This window comes from Amblyomma mixtum, chromosome 1 (assembly GCF_055824585.1).
Source record: "Amblyomma mixtum isolate Tamu chromosome 1, ASM5582458v1, whole genome shotgun sequence".
Classification (NCBI taxonomy): Eukaryota; Metazoa; Arthropoda; class Arachnida; order Ixodida; family Ixodidae; genus Amblyomma; species Amblyomma mixtum.
The window spans coordinates 318738865-318765224 of record NC_143012.1 but is presented as its reverse complement, the minus strand read 5'-3'; the positions used below and the strand labels follow the sequence as shown (position 1 = coordinate 318765224).

The 26360-nt window shown below is 45.8% G+C and overlaps 2 protein-coding genes across 10 annotated transcripts in view; one reads left to right on the top strand and one right to left on the bottom strand.

Moving 5' to 3' along the window:
• LOC149372627 (uncharacterized) overlaps positions 1 to 12118 on the top strand; it is a 116484-nt gene extending 104366 nt beyond the window's left edge. The window contains exon 2 of the mRNA XM_089567172.1: positions 9616 to 12118. Within this exon, the coding sequence (XP_089423298.1) occupies positions 9616 to 10201 (586 nt within the window). The 3' untranslated portion in view covers positions 10202 to 12118. The remainder of the gene's footprint in view (positions 1 to 9615) is intronic.
• LOC149372623 (uncharacterized) overlaps positions 1 to 26360 on the bottom strand; it is a 517038-nt gene that overhangs the window by 261675 nt on the left and 229003 nt on the right. The window lies entirely within an intron of this gene.

Below are 26360 nucleotides of genomic sequence, written 5' to 3'. Positions count from 1 at the left end.
GAGGACGGAGCTGTCTGTCAACTAAAAATTTATTGTAAACCCTACATTTTTTGTTTCCTTGTCAAAATTGTCTTCCTTTTCATCTGTCGTGGGGTTCACTCAAGAAAGAAATTTCTTTTCTTGATAAAGCTATTGATGGTGCGCTAACGCACTGCTGTCCTGTTTCCCGTATCGCCCATGCTTCAAGGATTTCACGTGCTACTTGGTCTGCAGACCATTCCATGACTTGTACTTCATGCAACTTGTGCTCGCACTTGCACGCTTCTTTTTTTAGCCGGCGCGGTGGCTCAGTGGTTACGGTGCTCGGCTGCTGACCCGAAAGACGCGGGTTCGATCCCGGCTGCGGCGGCTAGAATTTCTTTGGAGGAGAAATTCTAGAGGCCCGTGTACTGTGCGATGTCAGTGCACGTTAAAGAACCCCAGGTGGTCGAAATTTCCGGAGCCCTCCACTACGGCGTCTCTCATAGCCTTAGTCGCTTTGGGACGTTAAACCCCATAAACCAACGAACCAACCTTTCTTTTTTTTTTCCTTTTTTGTTCCTTTTACAATCTCTGCAATGCAGAGCTAGATTGCTGCTTGGGGCACCTGATAGAGATGATGCGTGCTCTCTTATCCTATCATTGAGGCACCTTCCCGTCTGCCCTATATATTGTTTGCCACAGGCTGGAAGGATAGTATAAGCCACGCCTTTAACACACACGCTGTATCTTGCTCGATGTGCGATCTGACATTGCTGCTTCTTTTGCCTGCTGACTCGAGCACACATGCTAATTGCCTTGTTCGGTGCAGAGCATACAATCCGGACCCCGTGCCTCTTGCCAATCTTCATGAGGCAATTAGCATGTGTGCTCGAGTCAACAGGCAAAAGTAGCAGCAATGACAGATCGCACATCGAACAAGATACAGCGAGTGTGGTAAAGGCGTGGTTTATACTATCCTTCCAGCCTGTGGCAAACAATATATAGGGCAGACGAGAAGGTGCCTCAATGATAGGATAAGAAAGCACGCATCATCCCTATCAGGTGCCCCAAGCAGCAATCTAGCCCTGAATTGCAGAGATTGCAAAAGAAAAAAAATCAAAAGAAGCACGCAAGTGTGAGCCCAAGTTGCATGAAGTGCAAGTCATGTAAAGGTCTGCAGACCAAGTAGCACGTGAAATCCTTGAAACATGGGTGATACGGGAAAGAAGACAGCAGTGTGTTAGCGCACCATTAATAGCTTTATCAAGAAAAGGAATTTCTTACCGGAGTGAACCCCACAGGAGAAGAAAAGCAAGACAATTTTGACAAGGAAACAAAAAGCGCGTTTTCCAATAAATTTTTAGTTGACAGTCAGCTCCGTCATCGTTCTGTGTGTTTCTTTCTGCGTCCGCGTTTTGTTGTTCCTGCTGTACCCATCCAGAAGTATGAACCCACTAGCTCAGTTTTCTACTCTTTTAAATCAAAAGCATTTACTCTATACATGGCTCAAGGCGGCGGATTACCGCGGTGGTTCATTGGTTACTGTGCTCGGTTAATGAGCTAGAGAATGCCTGATAAAATTCTGGCCGTGGCCTCGGCGTTTCGACGGAGGCGACATTCTTTCGCATCTTACCCTTCCCTAATAGCTGAGATGTCCGTTGAGACGGCGCTACTGTGTTTATTTTCCTCACGACCAAATTTTTCGCGTGGCTTGGGCCTATTTGGCAGAAACTGCGGGACCAGCGTGACTTGTCCCCAGGCAGCAAACGCCGTGTTGCAGAGGCGTTGCTGGTATACCGTGTCTCGGTGCACATGCACCAACGCACGAGACGCACTTGCATTCTACGCATACTAGTACATATATTGCAGTTTCTGCAATTTTTTGCGTTCTCGATGGTAGCAAGATAGAAATGGCGAACGCCCGTCTTTCCGATCAGAAGGCATCTTTTTTTTTTTTCAATCTCAATCTTCTTTTTTTTTTTTTTCAAGTTGGTTTTCCCCCGAAGGCGTTGCTTTCGGCGCATCTACGGCGTCGGTAGACAGACGAGACCGGAGCTCATCTCTCCTACCATATGCGCTCTTCCTTTCTTTTATTTTCGTCTTCTCGCGAGTGTGCAATCTGTCGGGGCGTACGTTTTCCCTTTTCGCGCATGCGTAGTTTGTCGGAGTGCACCGATTTGAAGGTGTGGGGTCGGATGCAGTATTTCAGTGATATGCCGGTCTAACAGCTACTGCTGGAACAAGGGAGAAGTTTTCTGGGAGAAGTTTTCTGTCCTTTCCGGTTCCTTTCGGAAAAAAAAACAAACACTTAACGATTTTTCGCTAGCCGGATACTGCAATGCACGGGCTTCCTCTAGAAAGGCTACAACGTGCGAACATTTGCCTCTGAGGGAGGGCGAAGTTATTGGGAAATGATCGTGTTCGTACTCATATCCCAATACGCACTGCTCACGCGGGCTGCGCCGTCTCACGTCAACTATAAGTTGGAGGCGTACTGGCTCCTGACGTGAAAACCATGCTCAAGTTATATTCTTCGACGCCAGTCAATAGGCAATTCAGGGCTTTCTTTTTTTACAAATTAGCTTAATTTTCATTTAATATTTAGTAAACACTGAGTATTTCGAATTTCAACGAAAAAAAGCGAAAAGTTTTAACTGGATTTCCAAAAGTTCAAGCCATTCTTCAGTCTGCGACATAAGCTCCGACTCTGCACAGCAGGAGCCAACAGACGCTCCCCGCCAGCCAGTTGATTACCAGAGCTGATACCAAATCCGCAGACATGGTGATCGTAACGTCCATTGATCTCAGAATTCGTTTCGAACATTTAATACAGCTACTCCTTTACAAAATGAGCCTTCTTTAGAGGTCTAGGTGTAGTTCTTCATTTTTCCAGCTGATGCCAATGCCGTATTTGTCAGGATAAAGCGTATTCTAGATTTCTAAGCTCATATTGCCTTGTTACCATTTAAGTTGAGGATGTGCCACTTAATATGGCAAGAGACGTTAAATAACTCAAATATCACATTACTCTCACAAAAGTTACTAGCGCGGATAAACGCAGATCACACTACAACGTTCCTAACTCCAGCGTCGCCTAGTACAAAAAGGGAGGCTTTCTTTGACTGTATCAATGACACCATCCGGCATACAAAGGTGCGAACGCATCATGGCTCCTCGTTTCGGCTATGAGTGGCGCGAACGGTGACAGCATGATGTGTAAAGTTCAGTTCCCATTCTCTCAGCTCCTGTACAATCCTTTCTGAAATATTTGGTCCCGGTTCGTCACACTCCCCGCTCAGTTAGAGGGCGAAGCCATAGGCCACGTTTGAGAAGCCAAATTTCTTTACCTGACGTATAAACGTATAACAATTAACAGCCGAAAAGATCGTTGTTTCTGTAACGTCAAATTATTAGCTTTTAGGCGCTTCACCGTCCATTGCCAACCACAATGAATTGTATTTCAAATCATTTCATTACAGTCCCGCCGCGGTGGCTCAGTGGTTACGGCGCTCGGCTGCTGACCCGAAAGACGCGGGTTCGATCCCGGCTGCGGCGGCTGAATTTCGATGGAGGCGAGGTTCTAGAGGCCCGTGTACTGTGCGATGTCAGTGCACGTTAAAGAACCCCATGTGGTCGAAATTTCCGGAGCCCTCCACTACGGCGTCTCTCATAGCCTGAGTCACTTTGGGACGTTAAACCCCAATAAACCAACCATTTAATTACACCTCAAAATACCAACAAACAACCTTCAATGATGTTTAGGTGCTATCTGCGATGGTGCCACGTGACAGTGTAAAAAAAAAAACAATTTGTGAGCAACGAATTCGTCGGAATATTATTGGATGCCTGAATGATTGCTGGTGCATAAATCTTGGTGGAACTTTGGTTGGCTCTGTACTGTATTTAACTCGCATATTTCTGCGTCCATCGCAATGTGCAGAAGCATTTGCTATAATGATTTTTGAACACTGCGGCACTGGCTTAAGCAATTACTCTTGAGGGCGTTTTGCATAATCGCTATATGCCTTTAAACAAGGGGCTCGAATCCCCAAATATGAATTTTATTTAACTTCAATTTCCAGCCCCTTGCGTGATAAAGAGGAATAATGACGACTGAAAACGCGGATGTGAATTGTCATATATTTAAGAACAGCTGAAATTGAGGACATGGCACCTCCCGCGAAAAGTTCTTAGAGGCTGCGTATCCATTACTTGCCGCATTTCCTTGTCATAGGCACTTTGAGTTCACCCTCTGATGGTTGCCACGGTACCCGTGGAATAAATGGTGCGCTCAGTACGGGCAGCCCAGGCGGCGTGGAAAACAGATGGCCAATTGCATATGGAGAGAGGTTAGACGAACGCGCCAAATGGTCGGCTTCCAGCGTTCGGAGGTCGCCCAAAACCAGCGCTGATGAATGGGTGCAGCTTGTATCGCCGCATGCGAATGAACCTTCGCGAAGCATTCACTCTCGGCCCTGTAAGCAGTTCCCTTTTACCTCAGCAAATGACAAAGATACCAGAAGCCCTTAAAAGTAGTATTTTTACCCTACCGTGTGGTGCGGTCGTTTTCTCCATCAATTCCTATCTTTTCGTTCTCATTTTATCTGAGCCCGCGTAACGCGGTGGTTCACTGCAGTTTCTTACTTCTTGGAGCCTCGCTCGAGATTACAATAGCCGACGCGAAGCCGTTATACGCCTGTCGTGGCCGCTCTCGAAACTCAAGCACGCGCACTTTTGTGCGCGTCCACCGCTCCGTAAAATGAATGATACAGCGTTTCGCGCTTTTCACGCCAACCTATACTTATCGGACTGCTTATTCATTAGAAGGGGTCCCCCGGCGTTAGGCATTTTTCCGCCCATCACTGAAAGGAACCTCCGGTCGCCGCTCGCAGTGCTTATGCGAAGAAGAAACACGATAAGAAAGTCCAAGCCCTATTAGGCATAGCCATAAACACGTACAATCCACACTCTCTCATGCGCTTAAGTTTTCAGACTAGCTCAATCACACCATCGACTTTTGGGAGAGCATTTTTGTCTTTTTGTCGTATAAATTGCGTTGCTTAGTGAAAGAGCACGCCAAGTCCTCTTTTTTCTTCTGTGTCATATATAGAGCAGTAACATTCATTCGAAGCTCTATTTATGGGTGTTAAGCCTAACAGCACTAAACATTTGGAGAAACTTCCTATTGCGCCCCTTAGCAAAAACTAATACGTTTGGAATATACGGTGGACTATTTAAAATGTATTTGAAACATATTTTGTATTCATGAATGCACTAAAAATATGTCGGAAATACGTTTCTGAAATTTCATGCTTGGTATTCGAAATATATTTTTAAAATGTGCCAAAAATACCTTACTTAAAGCATACTTCGAGTACTTTTCAAATACGTGAAAAAATATGTATGCAGTTTTAGCATCTTGTCAGTGTATTAAAAGTGTATTTTCAGAAATATGAAATTAATTCATCGAAAGTATACTTCAATTCTAGAAAACGGGCAGCCCTTGTAAACGTATATGTATGCAGTTTTAGCATCTTGTCAATGTATTAAAAGTGAACTTTCGTAAATATGAAATTAATTCATCCGAAATATACTTCAATTCTAACAAACGGGCAGTCCTTTTAAACGTCTTTGCACACTTCTAGCTGCCGTTGAACAGTCGAGTGCTCGAAATCGCGTTTCGGGAAATGGCATTTGCGTGTCGTCAATGTATTTAAAGTGTACTTCCGTAAATACGCAATTAATTCGTCCAAAGAACACTGAAATTCTAGCAAATTGGCAGTCCGCATTAGCATGTTTGCAGCGCACTACAAGCTGTCGTTGAACAATCTAATGCTCAAAATCGAGTTTCGAGACATCGCATTTTGGTGCTGGCCATCTATTTAAAGTGTACTTTCGTAAATACGCAATAAATCCGTCTGAAATATATTTAAATTCTAACAAATGGGTTGTCCGCGTAAACATATTTGCATTACACTTCAAGCTACCGTGGAACAATCTAGGGCTCGAAATGACGTTTCAGCGAAGAGTGAAAACTTTCCCTTTCTTGTCATCCTTTCGTTTATGGTAACTTCTAGCAGGAAGGTGATCACCACTTATACCCCTGCTACACGGGCGCTTCGAATACCTTCCAGCCGAATGTCATCTAACGATGCTACACGTGTTCTAAGGGAGTGCTTGAAGATATTACGCCAATGAATATTAACCGCGTCAGCATGAAATTTCCCCGGGAGTGCGCCGATGAGGACGACTGCACTCATACTGTTGTTTACATCGCTTGTTTACATAACATAAAACGCAATCTGCGCTTTCGTTCTATAAAACATCTGTTTTCTTTTTTACTGGTTGTACTCGTGCTAGTTGACGCAGTGCGACAATGTGTGGGAAGCGATGATGCGATCGCACGCCTGAGAAAGCCGGGTTGTTGGCATCGCGCAGGACTGGCGCTTCTCGCTTCTTGTCCCGGCTTTCTCCGACGTGACCAGTACTTTTTTTTAAACTACTTTATCCAGAAGTATGTCTGGCGACTGTTCGCTTTAACTGAAACGGCCTAACTTGTTATCCACAAGCTAGCGACGGCGACGACTGCTGCTGGCCGTAAAGCACGGTTCGGCAGTCTGGGTCACACCGGCGATTCCCGTTCATCGTACGCGTGCCCTGCGATGTAAGCAATAGTTGATTTCAGGTCACTGTTGCCAAAACTACACCTGGCGACCATTTGCATACCCTAAAGCTTGTGATTTGCTCTTCACAACCGCCGAAATCACAGATCCAACCCTGCGAACTCGCTGGGCCTAGCCGTCGCGGAAGGGAACAGAGCCGTCGTCGATTGAAATTGATTTGGCAAGCGCTTATCGCTGGTGAGTATTCAGGTGTGCACACGTGAAATACAGCCGTTCGTTTCGCTCATTTAGAAGCGCGAGCATATACACACCGCCGCCTCATCACCGTGCTCTCGCTCAGCCGCTGACAAGGCTGACCGTCCACCGACCGAATTCGTCGGTGTCGTTGGCCTGAAAAACGTGTCCCTCTAGAATCATATTATAGTAAACTAGATATTTCATTATAATTACATGCTGTTGTTCAGCGTGATATATACTGTCGTTGTCGGACGAGTGTGACCGCCGTCGTCGTCGTCGCTGTACACTGAAAACGAGCTGAGGCTTTCGAATGCGTTTCGAAAGTGTCGTGCAGCACCGTGGCAGTCCGTCGAGTCCGAATGCCATTCCACTCAATGTCATTCGACATTTCCGTGTGAGAACGTGATAGCATTATACCAGCAAAAGCGCCTTGGGTACTTCTGGGTCCGAATACGCCAGCGGAAAGGACCCCGTCTGGCAGGACAGACCGGCTCCCTTACACGCCCATGTATCTGTTGGTTGACAGTTCGACTCCTGACCTGGGCCTGACGCAAGTTTCAACTAGCAATTCCGTTCTGAATTAACCCCAGATTCGAACGCGACCAGTAGGGTACTTCTGCGATAATTTCGCAGCCCACAGTATTTGCGCAAAAAAATGCCTCACCGTGCAAAATAGTGCGTCGCTTTCGCTGGGTATATATACCGCAAGCCAAGCATATCGCTTGTCGTAGGATTTGTTGTGCTGTGTCACTGTCGTCTTGGTATGCTGTGTGTAGGTATCTGCCGTTCCCATTCAATCACGTGACCTTATAATATCAGCCTCCTGTTGATTAATAATAAATACCCGTGTACGATTTGTTCTCCAGTTGAAGAATTCACCCGTGTCATTCCATGGAGCCGCCGAGTAGACTTTTTTTAAGCCCGAGTAAACACATTTTTAATGTATTAAATGTATATTTTTAGTATATTTCTAATGTATATTTTTATTATATTTTTAATGCCTTATAAATATGCTAAGCGGGCAAAAATGTACTTTCCAGGTATTTTTAAGAACGTTTAAAATATTATTCCTAGTATACTTAGAAAGCATTCGTATTGCAGTTTAAGCCTAGGGACAAAAAAATGCGAAATAAATATGAAATTAATACAATACGTTTGAAATGCATTTTTAGCACATCCTCTTTTTCGCTAAGGGGCATATTTATTATATGCGTAGCCAGTATGTTGATTAGAGTACATTTGTGTTTCTTCTACGTCCTGCGAATCAAATATCGGCGGGTTTCGATTTAAATCGTACGTAGATTATTCCTTTGTCTGCACATGTGCGTCATGGTGAAGTAAAAGATTTTGAAGGCATTCAAGCCGAGTCATCGAATAAATTTGTTGAGCTTCATTATGAAATCGGAAACTTTCGAGGACTGGAAAAAGACAATAATCCTGGTTTATGTGGCTGCGTGCATTGTTTGAAAGTCCACTGCCACTGCCTTTATTGGCCGGTGTTTATAAAGGGTGCGAGCTAAATTTAAATCTAGCTATATTTCAGGCCCTGCGATCATGCGCGAGCATCGTACTTCCGAGCTTGATTTATGCAGCGTAACACCCAAAACTGTTCACGTTATCGTCCTGATCAAATTGCCACGTTAATTTGTAATCAACGTAGACCGTTCCTTCGTTTGTACTGCCACTCTACAAGCACTGTTCCTGCCTGTACTTAATGACACGTCGATTAATATGGTGGATGAGGAATGCTATCACCACATCATTTTCCATATGAGCCGCCGAGATTGCAACCTTTATGAGAAAATGAACTTTGAAATAATGTTTACGGGTCGCCTTCCGAAGTTCATGGTTACCTGGTTACTTATTACATACATGCTGGCGTGAGGCTATACTTGAGGCCCGACGTGTAAGTGAAATAAATTGTCGAGCCCTTTTCGTGCCGTGTATACAGCGACTGTTGCCCAAATACCAGCGGCAAGAATTTTGAGCTTTCGCTTGTCTAGCGCTTCCGTGCGCACAGTAAGACATGCTGTAAGAAGATAGGCTGCTCACAGTGACTTTATCTTTATATTTTATCTTTAAAAGTTATAAAAATGTATGCCTCTAACGCCCAGCTATGTATACGGTGAGAAATTACTTGTATTTGCATATCCATGCCAAGAATATTAACCCTGGCCAGAAATTTTTAAACTCTCCTGTAAACATTTTTTTTTTTACCTACTCAAATTATGAAGTAATTGTCATGCCGTGTCTTGTCTTTACTTGTGATTGTTTATATTTGATGAAACATTGAGCAGCACACTCATTATGCGGCTGCCTGAATGCTTCCGTCTCAACTGGATTGCATACTAGCCTTCCAGCACAACGCTCCCAGTAAATTCAGTTTTTCTGTGCCATAAGCCGTAATAAGGATGCTCAACACGTCCAAGGAGAGAGATATTTTTAAGACTGCTTCAAATAGTCCGTGTTTCCTGACGAGGCATCGGACTCGAATAATCTTCCAAACCGGGCTGTCAACGCACAAGCTGGAGAGAAGTTTCTGCCTTTCCGCCAGCATATTTGAAACAGTAGTGCATAGACGTGGCAAATTTTATTGACCGCATTCAGTGAATTTTACCATACTGGCCTGTGTTTATTCCTTTGATGCTTGTACACCACTCCTATCTTGGTCCCGATGGGACCGATAGTGTGTATAAATAAAAATATTAAAAGCGTTCTTCAGGTGAGGCTGTAAAGCATCATTTGACTTTGTATATGGCGGTGTTTGACAAGTGCGCTCTCCCGTATGTCGCAGGAGGCTCGCCAGCAGCGCGTCGCAGCCGGTGAGACCCGCCCTGGCGGCCAGTCTGGCCTTGTGGCTTCTGCTGGTGCTCGGAGCCAGCGAGCGGTGCAGTGCCGACGAGCAAGCCATGGGCCCCGGCGTCGGCGCTGGCGGCGCGGGCGTCCTTCCCCTCCAGCACCACGCCAGCGACAAGCGCGCCGCCGCCGCACCGCTGTACGGCTTCGGCCTGGGCAAGCGGTCTCCCCTGCTCATGATGGCCGACGAGTCGCCGGTCGAGCCGGACATCGATGAAGATGAGGAAGACGACGCGATGGTGGCCGAGGCGTCCAGAGGGTACCTGGAGAAGCGCGGCCACCGCGAACCCCTGCGCTACGGCTTCGGTCTGGGCAAGCGCAGGGGCGGACACGAGCGCGAGTACGCGCCCTTCGACCAGGAGAAGCGAGAGCGGCACCGCTTCAGCTTCGGGCTCGGCAAGCGGGACAAGAAGTCCAAGCTGGAAGACTTCATGAAGCGCAGGTACAACTTCGGCCTGGGCAAGCGCGGCATCTACGGCGGCGATGTCGACGCGGGCGAGCGCTGGAAGAGGAGCTCCAACTAATGCGCACGCGCAGAGGGGACTCACACGCCCTCCCCTCGATGAACCTACTTCCCTGACTTCTGCCCCCGAAAGCCGCGCCCAGACCCACTACCCGTCAATCACGAAGACCGCGGGAAGAAAAACAAGAAAAAAAAAGAGAAAACACGGCGAACAACGCGACACCTAGCTGGTTGTATTCCCTCCTTATTCCATCCTTCCTGAGATCCACTCCCTCTCTCACTAAATCCTCACCCTCCTTCCCGGGCTCCTCCCCTTCGCGAGTCATGCGTCGGCCGGCGGGCCTCGTTAGGCCTGCCTAAGCCTGGTAAGCCTAACTACGTTGCCCGAAAGGTGTTGCAAGAGATAATAAAAAAAAATAACGTTAATAGGGTGAACTAATGAAGGGAACTCGAGAGGCGTACCTTGAGCTCGGACCACCGTAAACAAGCCTCGTTGGGCCTGTGAACCTGTGCAGATGTCTCCCCTCTTCTTGTTCTTGCTCTGAGTTCCAGGTCGTGCGAAACGTTGCCTCTCTCATTTTGCAGTCTGTTCTGCCTTACTGCATGATACTTTTGTTCCGAATGCTATAGAACGATGCCCACACCGGCGTGCTCGTATATGATACAGTCGCGTGTCCCGCGTTGCCACGTGTCGATATATATGCAGAGTGCCCGTAGCGCCTTGTGCACAACGATAAAGGACGGGCGAATCAATAATCCGCGAGCGTCAAGGGCGACGAAACACGAACGACAGTCTAAGGGAGTCACTAAATGCGCCAGCAAGGCAAATGTTCAGTGTCGCAGCCTATTTCAGGCTCGGGAAGTGCAGAAACCAAAGATTCTTAGTCTAATACCTTCACTCGGTCCTATGAAGACAGGTATATTTCCGTAAGCTTGTGACGAGATATTTTTTCGGTAATTAATTTTACTGCTCGTCTAGGAAACGTGCTATATAAATACTGGCACATGACTTCCATATAAAAAGCTGTAAAATAGAAGTTATGCTCGGGTTTGTTAGCAAGCAAATTTCAAAAGTTACCCTACCAAACTTGCGTTAAAGCTCTGATACATATCTGGTACTTTATTCCCAACTCGACAATTATGTTCCACACGAAGTGCACTAGCAAACTAATGTTGCCATTTGCTTTTTAGCTACCAACATGCATATCTATGACATATGTATAGAAGCAGAAACGAAACGAAACCAACTTCTAAGAAGAACTTCTGGCAAACGGAAGCAATGCGTGTTTCTTTGCGATCTGATCACAACCATGTAGATCGATTAAAACGGAAACAAAGGCATAACGTGCAACAACAGCATTTATCTAAAAAAGAAATCTTACTTGTCGGTAGCACACCACGGACCTTGAGTGTAGAATGCGAATAAGAAAATGTTTTCTGTGTGGAAGGCAGGACATAAGAATACTACACAATGGTACTGTTTCACCACAATCCCAAGACACCATCATAGAAAATGCTATTAGTGAGAATATGTGGCCGAAGTAGGACATACGTGTGTGTATTACTGTAAATATTGATTGGTCAATCTCCTTGCAATGACCGTGGCACCTAGAAGTACACTTCGCAAGAAATTATGAAAACAAGCTCAAGACGTGCGAACTTTCCTCGAAAAAGAACCAAAACGTAATGAAAGCCCAACTGAAAGAAAGTCAACAGATATTAGCCTCACCAAATCGCGACTCTCAAAACCACGGGAATTTAAATTGTGCAGTTTGCATGAAAGGTTTACCTCCTGTCTATTGTTGAAAGTGTTGGATTTCGGTGCTTATCGCCTGGCGGTTTATTCGCCATGCTTGTTCAGCGATCAGGTCGATGGCGTTTTAACCGATCGCCAATCTGTGAAGATCCTGTATGCGGCTCTTTTGTTTGACTGTAAATAAATGTTCACGGCCAGTGAAAATAAACTGGTGGATTTGCATCGGCGTCATTTTCTTTTACATCTTGTTGCGACCATATGCTTTGCAGGAAGAAGCTGTTTAAGCTCAGGTGATAATTTCGCGCTCCAAATTTCTCTTTTTTGCCAGAATTTTTTGCACGTTTGACTTGACCAGTACTGATGTGATAGGAATTTCAGGACATGTTCTGGGATTGAAAAAAGGGCATCCATTGGCTTCGGAGAGTTGGCATTAGGCAAAATACATGAGTTACGACGCATCTCAATATCTAAAACATGCCACTATGGCGTAGCTCAAATGCATGTTTTCACTGTAGTCATAGCGTAAAATCACTATAATTTTGGCAGCTAACGCCGATTCTATCTTCCTTTCCTCGCAGCGGTGTCCCAGTGGTTATGGCGCTCAGCTGCCGACCCGATAGACGTGGGTTCGATCCCAGCCACGGCGGTCGAATTTCGATGGAGGCGAAATTCTAGAGGCCCGTGTATTGTGCGATGTCAGTGCACGTTAACAAACCTCAGGTGGTCGAAATTTCCGGAGCCCTTCACTACAGCGTCCCTCGTAGCCTAGGTTGCTTTGGGACTTTAAACCCCCCTAAACTAAACTATCTTCCTTTCCTTCTCCTAACGTCTCCACATAGTGCTCAAACCTTATGATCAACAGAAATGTTTCAAGAGTGCATTTAATTTCAGAGAAATAAAGCAGCATGGTTAAAACAACGGCTTTATGTTAAGCTTCATTCTACCAGGTGTCCCAGCTAAATGTATCCAAGTTTTTAAAAAACACCGGGTGTCCTCGCCGTCTGAAACCAAATGAGGGTTGTTTAGAGTCGCGTGACCTAGTGTGCGGTATATTTTTCGTTCTTCAAGGTTGAATAATTAGTCATGCTTAATTAACTAAGTGTTTAATTAGTGACTTGAGGAGCATAGTGTCAATGGAAAAGTTGTAGATCGCTTTGAGAAACAGCTTACTGACACATTTGCAACAAAGTAATATTTACGTGAAGTAGTTTTTTTACCGGCCTTTAACCATAGCCCCCACAATAAGAAAAAGCTTCCACATGACAACTCTGCCACTTCAACGTCCCAAGACGCACCTTAAAGAATAAAATCCGTTTTTTCTAAAGTCCTCTCCTCGATGAGACTTTGGGTGCAGATTGGGGCAGAGAAGTGAGCGAGCAGCTGGTCACGTGGCAACTTTCTTTTAAGGCCAATAAATGAAGCTACGTAAATCGTAACTTGACGGAAACAGCACTACTAGCGATTTTTCGGGGTGATCTAAAACTTTCGCATTGACACTTTCTTCCTGAAGTCAATAATTAAAAAGCTAGGTAATTAAACTTAACTAAGTAATTAACTTTGAAGAGCGAAAAAAATACTCGAGACTAGGCCACGCGACTGTGAACAACCCTGAGTTAATTTCACTGGACTAGGACACTTCGCCTTATTTAAAAGTTTGGTTACATTTAGCTGGGACACCCGGTATATTCAAGGAGCAAAGATAAAATGCTTTTCAAAGCAGGAGTTCAACTGCTTCGGCCATAGCTACAGATAGCCGTCGCTTGTAGTTTCGTTGCCTTAACGCGCGAAGTTAGTGTCGCAGTTATCTGAAGAACTAGCTGAACTTACATCAGATAATTCAAGCGTGTCCCGCAGTTCTATTTCATTTCGTTAGCGGTGCTAAACTTATCACTATTTCCTGGCCTGCAATCGGGCCTTTCCCTCAAATGAGTGATCAGGTGCTTTCAAGAAAACATGCAATCGGACCTTCTAGAGGCTTAATCCTTGGTCGTGGCAGCTTGCTTGGAAACTGATTGATCATTTCTCTGAATCGCTTTAATTATGGACGATGAACATCAATTAGGGCTTCTCAGCGAAATAATCAATCAGTAGATTTATCAATCAACGAAGGCGGTAACGATTAACAAAAACGTAGCTTATATTTTATGTACGGCACCATCTTACGCTTCGTTAGTATTTTTCTGTCCTTATCGGGACGCGATGAGAAGGGACCGCACCATTTGTCAAGCACGTGGACAACAGCTTTGGGGCCGAGACAATTATCATGAAGAATGGGAGGAAACAAGCAATCTCGCTTACATAACACCTCTTTGTAGGTCGTCACTGTTGGGCCAAAGCAAGGGCATTCGTCACCATGAGATCGGGAAATACCTGTTACAAAACAATTGTCGTCACTCGTCCCTAGACACCCCGCGTGGCTGTCCACGAGAGGGGCAAATTGCTTACCGCGCAAGTGCGGGGCAAATTGCAGTTTGTCGGCGGCGATCGCAGGGTATTTTAGTTGGCTGTACATTTCATTGTTCTTTTCTTAGCATCATCTGCTAGATAAATTCAATGCCTTCCCCCTATTACTAGCGTTCAGAGTTTTTTTTTTATCAACTTGCGTCTCTGAACACTCGCTAAGCGTATTTAAAGCTTTCGTCTAATGACTTTTCTGCGACATTCCCCGCATAGTTTAACGAAGTTCGCAGACACTAAATAACAATGAAAATGTGATAGCAATTCAATACCGCCTGTATGACATCAGTCATGATGCTTTCTCCCCGACACAGGCTGTGGGGTGGAAAAACTAAGATTAAAAAAAATTCGCTGCAGTGGGTGTCGACATCATTGCACTGCTGCTGCTCTCTCTTTTTACCTATAATTTGTAAACTTTGTTTCAAGTTCGGTGCATGACGTGGGGCGTATAGTGACGAGAAAAATAAATGAGTGCTTCGCATTTCGATGCTCACAACCGGAACTTTACAAGCAGGGTGACAACGTCTGCGCAGAAGTGGAAATGAACAAATAATAAATATAAGAATTGGTTCAGAAAGCAAAGAACCCCGAAGCTGCTGACGCAGTTTGCGTCCGCTAACACAACATTCCTAAATGGACACTACTGGTTTATTTCTTAGCTCTTAGTTGGAGTAATCTTCATGGGTCACTAGGAAGAACACGTGATGCAACCCTTAATTTCAAGATTTATCGCATTCTTCAGGGGGACAGTGAACAAGAAGGTCTGAGAACCGCCCCTTTTAAGTCACCTGTAATCCTTTTCTGGGTGGAATGAGACTGAGCTCTGTTCACTCAGGTGCCGTACCATCATTAACTGGCGGCATTCATATCCCATCTCGTAACCAGTCAAGAATTCAGAAAGGGGCAACATAGGTGCCCGGTGCTCGCGCCACTGTAGTTAAACTTGATGCCGTGTTCCCTTAAAAGCTGAGCTACAATTCAGCATGGTTGCGTGCGAGACCAGCCTTTTGTCCACCCGACAACAGTTTCCTCGTGTGGGCGGCCCTATTCCTTATCGTCAAGAGGCGGTCATTACGCTGACGTGGCCGAAGAGCACGAAGTGGTCGGTAATGCTTAGCTATAGTGACAGCAGAATTATGGGTCTGTGTGGTCACTGATTGCAGGTCCAAAACGTGAAATGTTGTCTCCCGGAGAGACACTCGAACTCAGCGTAGATGGCCGCCGATAACGAGCTATGGAGGTTGTACGTCCGTAAGATGTGACCAATCAGTGGCGTAGGGTGCACGAAAAGCAGAATGGGTTGTTTATAGGTTGCGCCTTATTTGTTTTCCTCCTGTACACGGCCTCACAAAAAGCGTACCAAGCATTTTCGGCACTAATTAACAATTTGACACGCCACAAACCAAACCAAAAAAGTTGATCGCTGAAAAAATTTGGTGCTTAAAAATTAAATCCTACGCAGATTATCTCTCTGTACAGGCTTCGCATCCGTCCAGAAAGGCGTCGCCGGAAGCAAAACTTCTCTATTTTATGCTGTGCTAAAAAGGATATATGCAGAAAGTAGCCTCACTCAACCATGCTCTTCAACGACATATAAAGATATTTTTCAGTGAGCCCCGCGCCTGTTCATTGTAGCGAAGTCTCTTCAAGAGCACTAGTCCAGTCGTTGTCTGCATCAGTCTGTGTTTTTGAGAGCCTAGCTGTGCCGCCCTGAACTCCCCAAAGGTGTTCTGGATCCCCAAGGAGAGACGCTTCTCAGTTGACGTGCTCTGCGGTAGCTTCAGCGCAGTCTTGTATGATTTGTTTACGATGGTCTCTGCTTGGTGTTCTTCAGCCTAGTTAAGACACCGGTATGGCAAGCTGCATGTGACTCTGCTTACCACCGAGTGTCTCACCATTTTGGACGTGTCTTCCTCTCGCATCCCGTGCTTGCTGATGGTGATCCGAGGACCAAATAGGTGTGGAGCAGCTTGCTCAAAACTCTACAAATGCCAGCGGAGCCATGGTTTAAGGGCAGACGACCACTCCTTGAACCGATCTCGATCTACGGCTGACATTACTGAAGATGTGACCGACAACCGCGGACAACCACACGAATTTTTTTCAGCTCAATAAATGTTTCTCTAATCCAAAGAGTGAGCCCCATGCGAAAAAATGCCACTAGCTGGCCATGCAAGCGTCTTTGTGAACTTCACCTTTCTTTGAGTGCACCTTCTGTCATGTGCGCTCAAAGCCTATATTGCTAAAATCAACAGCCAATGAGAAGCACGGCTGGAGTAACGCAGTGTCACTCTGCAGTTAACTGGACTGGTGGCCAAAAGGCTAACTTAATCGTGCATTGCGAATCAAGTGTGTCTAAAGGTGCCCGATGTTATCGAGTCAATGCTCGACACATCTGCCCCTGCAACTGAGGTGTTAGTACGCATGTTTTATTTAACGAGGTTGTCGGAGGCTTGACTCTGTGCACTATTCTCTAGTCCACAGGCTTACTGCCTAACCTCCAAATTCGAAAAGCATTTTGTTGGCTACTAACAGTTAAACTCGATGGCGCGAGTGGAAGGCGGCATTGCATGTCAAACGCCCGGTTTCGGTCGGCGTTGAATATTTTCAAGAATGGATAGTTTGAGGTAAGTGCAAGTGCTGTTCGAGTGGTGGAGAGGAAGGGAGGGAGGGTTTTGTGCGCATGTGTGGGCGCGTGCATGCGTGCGCACGTGCACGCGTGCGTGCGTGCATGCGTGCGAAATAAAATACTGCCACTTTCTCCGAGCCCGGGAGGAGACAGCGCTAAATCCTTCTTGTGAAATCCGCTCTTTTGACTTGCATTAACGGGACACTGAGGATCAATCCAAGTTGGCCTGTATCGATAGGCTGCCCAATTCTAGCTAGAAAGAGGCTAAACATGAAACAGATGCACTGTCGACACCGGTCGACTTCACAGTCAAGAGTGGTTCGTTGACTCATTTTTGTGCGGATCCCAGAGGCTAGGCTACACCGCCTGTACACTTAAAAACGGCGATCACGGAGTCCTTTTTGTGTATATGAGAGAGCTTGCAGTTTGCCTCTGCATTAAATGCATTTTCTGCTGCCGTACAAATATCGAACATATCCACAAAGAGCCATAAAAACAATTATTACTGAGAACAGAAAACTGGGTGGGGCTGTCCTCAGTGTTCTTTACAGAAGTGGGGGGTCGAATGATTCCCGCCTGTATTATTAGTCATCAGTATAAAGATTATCAGAAGTTTCAACAATAAGGAAGAAAAGGAGAACTCGAATTATTTGTGATCGGCATGGTGGGTATCCTCCGCTAAGGAATCGTGATTGATCACACATACACCGACACTGCATAAGGTGCAAGACAGCCACTAACGGCAATGTTATACGTATTTATGCTTGTACATCCAAGATCCCTATGCTAAGAGTGTCACATTTGGAATAAAATGATAAAACAGATGAATGAAAGAAATGAAAAAATTTGTGAGTCACCGCATGTACAGCCATGCATAGGCCGAGTTAAAGTAATAGTCTGAAGATTTTATCACGGGCTGAACTTGCTAGGGTAACGTCAGAGAACCGAAAAACTTGTTGTCACGTGCCCATTGGGCCCTTATGAAAATGCGTTATTTAGGCTCCTCAAGATATGACATCTCGAGCCTCCATGATGACATTTAGCTCAACAAAAGTCGATGCTGTCTTTCATGGACTGGCTAACAGAAGAGCTCATCTCTTGGCGACGCAAGCGAAGGAAAACATTATGAAACATGTTAAGGAAACAATTAAGTTACCTGCGCTCTAAACATATTGTTACGTGGCGGCAAGCAGAAAGAAGAGACATAATCACAGGTGTCTATGGGATGTTTTAATGGTTGCTGACCAAGCGCTCGCGCCACTGCCAACTTCATCGCATTCGTAGTTGAAATACGACCGGAGGCCACCGAGCGATCTTCCCGATCACGAACGAGGAAGACTTTCGCAGTCGGTGAGATACAGGGCATGACGATGGGTGTGTCTGAATGGTTGTAGAGAAAAAGTGAAGTGCTTGCCGCCACGATGAAAGAGATGAGCGGATAATGAGTGGATGAAGCCTGACCCACGAAATCTGCAGAGCCGCGAGGAGGCAACGCCGGGGCCTATGTGCGTACCTAACGGCATGGGCGGAGGCGCCATTTTAGTTCATGTGGTCGTCGGGTCAGTACTTGGTAGTATCGGGCCAGTCAACGTTTTCTTTGGTCTTGGTGTCTTTTTGCCGGGGCTAGGGAACGGGTGGGGGAGATCGTCTGGTCTATACAAGTCGACCTGGGACGATGCCGGTAGATGAGAACCACCCCCCACTCCTCAGACGATCTCGGCGGACAACAGGCTCCGAAGCTCCGGGACTGGTTTGATGTGGATAGCCCGCGCTACCCACAAAATCTTACATGGTGGCAGATGGCTGTGAGAGGATTTAATGGCTGCTGGCCTAGCGGGGGCGCTCCGTCAGCGCCACTGCCAGCTTCGACGACATCCGAACCCATAAATATATTAACGCGACACTTGTATGAGATATTTCAGCGAAAACGTTCAAAAACTCCTAAATATAAGCACAGAAATAAGATCTTTTTGACGAAAAAACTGTCAGCCATGGCGGACATCAGCTCCCATAAAAGGAGAATAATTAGGCAGCTGGTTAATATGCACCAAAAGCTCAATTTGAAGTAACTGACAATAGGACACCGTAAAAACTTTTGATGCGAAAGAAAAGTCATTAGCGAACGCTCTGCAGCGGTTTTTTTTTCCTCACAAAACGTCAACTGAGAGCCTGAGATGTAGAAGCTCTGAACGACCGCAACGTCGGCTGGCGATGACTATCCTTTCCCTGCAACAGTTAATTACGAGATAAATTATTAATTTAGGAAAACAATTACCTTATTGTGATATTTTTATAGGAGCTGACGTCCGCCGCGGCTGACAGTTTTTTCTTCAAACGATTGTCAGTATTTCGAGCTCCGTACATTTTGAAAGTTTGGAAGTGTTCGCTGACGCACCCGATATAATAACTTAAATTACAGTTTGCAATTTCGCTTATCACGAGCGCACGATTCCAAACTATGCGCGTGCAATCAATGTTGTAAGCGTGGAAACAATGCAACAGTGCTGCCTGAGCCAAAAGCAAATACAAGGATGTGGTCAAATTGCCGACCAAGGCGAATGGCATCCGTGGCCAGAGAGAGCCATGCCCCAAGGTTTTTCTCCCTTCTTCTCAAGGTGGGGTCAGAGACCCATTTACCAAGCAGTTCACCCTAAAGAAGACGAGCACCGGACTAGGGGAAAGCTTCTACCCATTGTATCACCAGTGGGTACACTGCGGCACCGGGGATCGAACTCCACACCTCTCGCATGGAGGCGGATGCTCAAACCACTAGGCCACCGCTGCGGTACTCACGAAACTGAGGTTGACGAAACTGAGCAGCTGTCATGTGTTCAGAAGACTGCGTACTTTTTAGAATAAATTATTCTAAAATTTCTTTTGAGGAGATTCTTGAAGCGCCATTCCTTGTAAAAAAAAGAAAAATCAGAACTAGAAAATTATCTTTGTCGAAGCTGGCTTAAAGCAAACAGACACCACGGCGAAAGGTGCAAACGTAGATAGTCGAGTACGACTTCCATGATGTGTATTAAAGGAAACAGTTCCTAAACAAGGCGGGAAGCGGAAACAAACGATAAAACGATAATATCCGGGTGCACTGCGAACACCGTTTTCATTCTTTGTAGATTTTAGGCACAGTTTGTATTAATGATCAAATTCCAACTAGCCACCTTTATGCAACTTTTCTTCAGTGCCCTCCTATACAGACGGGAGGACGCGTATACAAGCAAATAAAACTGACCCCTCGGCAAGCATCAGTGTAGAGATGTAAGGTAGTTACTAAATAGATGTGAAATACTTCTGCTGAAAATTCTGAATAGGTATAAACCTTAACGAAGTGAAAACGTGTATAATTGAAATGCAGCACTTGAAGCCCTTTTTCTGGTAGATACCGGATTACAAATGCCTAACAGCAGCTTGGCATTTTCGATAGCGACAAACTCTCTGTGAAGCACAAACAAGTTGTCATCAACTTTATTCAGTTTGAAACGGTTACTGCGCGAAACACACATACACCTATGTACGTACCAATACTTTCAAGGAAAAGAAAAGGCTTTTGTCCCATTATCGCGGAATAGGTCGTCAAAAATATCAACCTTAAAAGTGTCAAGGACGCATTCTGGATGCTAAATAACAAATTGTTTCAGGTAACAAAGAAAGTGTCGAACAGCTTTCATTAAGAGTGCTGAGATCAAGGGCGTGCGATAAGCACTGGGGCATGTCATGCTTGTATGCAAATGTCTGAAGGAACGCCTGGGCGCACGCACAATGACGCAGCAGTTTGTGTAAAATAATTGTACGCAGCCCCAGTTTTCGGGCGTTAAAAGAAAACAAATATTCTGAAAATATAGCCGACAGTTAGCTGTAGGGCTATCTACGTATTTAATGCACGTACAATCGTTCTCAAAGAGAAATTGCGACTATGTCATGGGTAGTTATCAAAGAATTAGCAGATCATGACGCTCTCTGAAGAAGCGCGACTGATGTTTTCCAAAAAACAATACGGTAAGGGGTCACGCTGGTTCCCTTCGCCAGGCCACAATAGCATCATGCTATAAGTCAACATCATCTTTCCGCACAGAACTTACCGACCCAGTCAGAGTTTAGAACGAAAGGTTTCTAACTAATATTTTGTAGCTTTTCTCAACTTAGAGGGAGCGGTCTTCGGAAATCTCACTACCTGCAGAGTTCACTAGCAGTGAAACTCTTAGTCTTTTTGATTTGTCTTTTGAAGGAGCGGCATTTAGTATCTGCAGCACTGGAGCTAGCAGCCGCCTGAAACGTACACTAGCGCCCCCTGTGGAAGAGGCGCGGAGAAATATTTTGGATGCTTCCCGCTAGCCTTGCCCTCTCGTGACTAAAGGTCGATACAGGACGCCTCGGTATTCCCAACGACACATAGAGGGCAACACGGTGCTACGCAGCTCAAATGGATTGAGACGTACGTTGCTCTGTCTTTCTATAATTTCTAAACAGCTAGAAAAGACAATCTTTGCTGCACATGTGGCTGGAGCAGTTTCTATAATTTTTATTAAAATATAGCAAAAAAAAAAACAGTGTCCTTGTGTCGCTAAGGCGCGTGTTTCGAAAATTAAAGTCTCAACAGGGTGGGTAGGCCGTCGTCAGGTGTTCATACACTTTTTGCCTGCTCTCCCTCAGTTTTATTACGCAAACCACAATAAAGATGTTAAAAAAAAATCGTGTTCCTCGAGTAGGCAGTTAGCATGCGTCGCCATACATGGGGCTTTTTCTGTCTCCATGATGTGGTTGGTGCAACATTGTTGATAGCAATGGCCACTTTCGTGCATTGCCATCAACAGTTCATGTGGCGCTTAGACAGATGTAGCAAAACTTCTAAGGGAAGCGCTTAGTTTACAGGTATGAGCGAAAATATGTGGGCAGCGTAAACGGCAGCGTGAACGACGTGGAAGAGGAGGCACAGGTGAGGGAAAAATTAAAAATTCGAAATTGATAAACATTTCGGAGGCACTGATGGATTAAATAAGTAACTTTAAGGGTACAAGGTATGCCCATACTAACCATGCATTTTAGCCTATGTTTGAGACCATTTTTTCGGGACTGTGTTACTGTTGTCACATTGGAAACATTCTATTGCTCTCTGTTTGCTTTGTGCTGTGATAAAATTATAGTTTATAGCATCTTTCATTTTAATTTAAAGAAGTATTTATTTGACATACGGAATTTTTAGTCACAAGTTGGTAATGCACATACTGTGGAGCAAACTTCCCTCAATGAGTTTCCACAATTCTGCTGTAGTAGACTCCCCGGCATCTGTATGAAATACAGGGCAAAAATAATGCTTCTGGTGTATACCGTTCCCGGGATAAAGCAGCTGCATCTCCACAACCAAAATGTTTCTTGTTTGCTCCCAGCCAAGCTGTTGAGGCCCCATCCTGGCAAAATACAGTCGGCAGTGGAGAGGCGCATACAATCACTCTGTAAAATCCTAGAGGGACAACAGCAGACTTGGAAGCGTTGCCTTGAGAAATGCTGTCATTATTAAAAACAAATACAACATGCATCCTAGCTATTTTCTATGTCTGAACGCAAGGAAACATTCTTCGCAGTGGTTTCCTGAACAAAACCATTCAAGATCCACTTGAGTTTTGCGTGTTCCCATGAAGGCATTTCTTTTCCATTCTCGTCTTGTACCTAGCCACAGTAAGTAACAGCTCCCTTTTAATATTTCGTGCGTATTGCAGACTACAGGAGATTGGAATAAAAGAGTTACATAGGATCAATGCGCTATAATAAATGGCTCCAAATATGCGACCGATTTGTACCGACGAACTGAAGTCACTCCATCCCATAGTATTATCGCAGCTGATGGGACACAGCGAGGAAGACACGACCTAGCTCTGACTCGCTATTGAAATCTTTATCAGTTGGCCAGCCGATACAAATACCACAGGGGAGGAAGAAATTCGAAAAACAATGCGCATGCGCGATGAGTGCTATATTGACGACTGGCACGTGTCAACATTCACAGTAAAGGTTACATTTTTTTGTTTGGGACAGCGCTGCAGAGGGTGCGATAATACATTGGACATCAAGCATGGCTATCATATGTGCTTCAATTGTAATTCCTTAGTTAACGAGTCGCGGTATTTTATGTGCTCCAATTATTTCAGTTATGCTTTCTGCCTATCAAGATGCAATCCTTGTACTTTTCATCCTCTGCTGTTCTTTCCTACATGGCCTGAGATGGGAACATGTGTGACGGTCTAATCATACTCCTTTAATGCTTCATTGAAACATTGGCCTGTGTGGCTGATGTGGGTCTTACTAAACAAATTACGAGGAACTTTAGCGGCTAAAGTGGTGAAAGGCGAAAGCCTGAGGGCTGCATTCTGCTACGCGATTGTTCACTTCACATTTTGCTGGTGCACTAACTGCCAATTAATGACGCTTAATCTTTGCCTATAAGAGTGGAACGCGACAGCGTGTTGTAGCGCTGCCAGGGAGTCCACGGAACGCCACCACCCGTTCGGCGCGATGCGTTGCCCTTTGAACGCAACGCTTTTTGGCGCAGTAATTCTCTGTCATCTTGGACGGTTGTTCTGTTATCTCGGCTCAGATTGAGTTTTTCTAGAATGGCCCTGCCGGTTGTGGTCCCGGCTAAGCGTTCGATTTGGGACCTTCTCACTGCTTCCGTAATTTCTTCCAGGGTATACGGATGGGCCAAAGTTGACATGCTCGGAAAAATTCGAGACAATATAGTTGTACCCCCATTATACCCAGAAATATGCGTCCTATTCATCACTCAGTGCGCCGGGCCAAGCGGGCAGAGGCGCTAGAGAAACGCTTCCGCTCCTACAAAGACGAGGACGTGGTCTACGTGGATGCCGCTGAGTATGGTAAGAACACGATGACCGTCGCGGTCGTCAATAATAAACAACTCCTCAAAATAAGTGCTTCCATACTCTCGGGTAACCCAGAGACTGCAGAGGAAGCTGCCATAGCACTGGCTTGTGTAGGCACAAAAGCGAGATACATCATCAGTGACTCCAAAGTTGCCATACTAAATTTCAGCAGGGGCCGGGTCTCCCCTCTAACGAATACAATTCTAAGCCGTCATGTAATAGACCGGAAAATTACACTAGTCTGGACACCAGCACATGCATCCCTGCCTGGTAATGAGACGGCCCACGAGTTCACCCGAGGCTTTTCTTTCCGGGCGGACCCGAGCGAGGTGCTCTTTACAGACAGGGATCGCATGGTGACCTACAGAGAAATTACACAACACCATCGTTTGCAACGAGCTAGACTTCCTCCAGCGGATAGATCCTTGTCCAGATACCAAGCCATCAACTGGCGCCGGTTACAAACTTACACCTTTCCAAACCCGGCCCTCTGGAGTCTTATGTGCCCAGGGCAATTTTCAGAAAAATGCGCAAACTGCGAACTTAGGGCCACCTTGGACCACATACTATGGGAATGTCCTCATGCTCCCCGGGAGGGACGAGGTATAAACACCAAAGATCAATGGGAGACCTTACTACTGAGCTCCGGCCCGGCGACTCAGTTACAACTCGTCCGACTGGCCGAGGCCGCCGCCGAGAGTCAAGACCTTTCGGCCGTCGTCTAGGCGGGTAGCCCTCTGGCTACCCTCTTTCTGTTGGACATTAAAAGTTTTCCTATCCTATCCTATCTGTCATCTTGGAAGCACCGTACAGGAAGGGAGGAAGTGGGAGTGAAAGAGGAAAGAGGGGCCGTAATGAAGAAAATGAAAATTGTATTTGAGGAAAGGAAATTACGCAGTAACTGTCTCACATATCTCGGTGGACACCAGTCGAAAATTGTATTTGAGGAAAGGAAATTGCGCAGTAACTGACACGCATATTTCGGAGGATACCCGTCAAAATTAGCGTGCAGTGACGTCACGACCATTTCGACCAATCTGAAACGCGGACAAACTTGCTAACACGTCTTGGTCACGGCCGTATGAGCCATTAAAGGCTTTCGCCTTAAAATAGTAGCGAAGAATAATAAACTAACACTTCCTGTCAAGGAACAAAACAACCACCATGCCTTTCCAAGCAGCCGTGTAGTTCTTTGTTCGTAGACTTAACATTCTTCACAAGAGCAGACAGTTGCTTAGGCGCCAAAAAAAAACAACATCGACGCTCGCATGCTTTCCAGTTTTTCTCAGGCTGTGCGAGACCTGATGAAGATGGAGCACAACAGCAAAATTTCTTCTGTTTTCCTGGTACCGAAAACACCAGGACTGAACGGGCAGAATTGATCAGTTGTGGCGCCCTATTGGTGCATGTTTAAATTCCCATTGATCAATAAAAACAATGGAGCGCTTTCCCATATTACTGCTCCACCCTCAGCTCTACTTTTCTCACATCCACCGGGGTAAACATGTGTTTAGCGATTAAAACACTGCGATTCGAAATTTTGTGGACGGCAGGCTCAATTATACAGCCAGCAGCATTATTAGAAAGATAAATAATCTAGACCGCCAAATCGAAGTTACGTGGGTACCTGCGCATTCCTCCCATCCTGGGAATGAAGCAGCCTACGATTATGCCGGGCAGTGGGCTGCCCAAGCCTGAGATCGGCTAGGAAGCATATGGTTACTACCTCGAAATAACAATGTACTATCGAAATGATAGAATGTACTACTACCCACCCTCCGACAAATCTCTCTCCAAACTCGAGAAGTTAACATGGAGGCCACTCCAGACAGATACTCTACCCCATCCCTATAATAGGTCCACCGTTTTATCCCGGATCATATTCCTCAGCAGACGCGGTGGCTCAGTGGTTATGGTGCTCGGTGAGACCCGAAAGACGCGGGTTCGATCCCGGCCGCGGCCGTTGAATTTCCTTGGAGGAGAAATTCTAGAGTTCGACAAAAGCATTTGTTGGGCGAGTTGGTGTTTTCGATGATCCATAACTACAGCGCAAACGACAGGACAGAGATGAAGAAGGGACACCACACAGAGAGTTGTGAGTCAGCGCTGTGTGGTGTCCCTTCTTCGTCTTTGTCTTGTCGTTTGCGCTGTAGTTATGGAAATTCTAGAGGCCCGTGTACTGCGCGATGTCAGTGCACGTTAAAGAACCCCAGGTGGTCGGAATTTCCGGAGCCCTCCACTACGGCGTCCCTCATAGCCTGAGTCGCTTTGGGACGTTAAACCCCATAAACCAAACCAAACCATATTCTTGAACATGCCGAGTCTGTGACCCTCCCAAGGCCGATATAGCTCATCCACTATACGAATGTCCTGAGGACCCAGCTCCCACGGGCCCCTCTAACCAAGCAGAGTGTGAGGATACGGTGACCAGCTCGGAACCTTAAACCCAAACAAGGGCCGCGCGTGGGGCTTTGGAAGTCGCAGCATGCCACTTCAC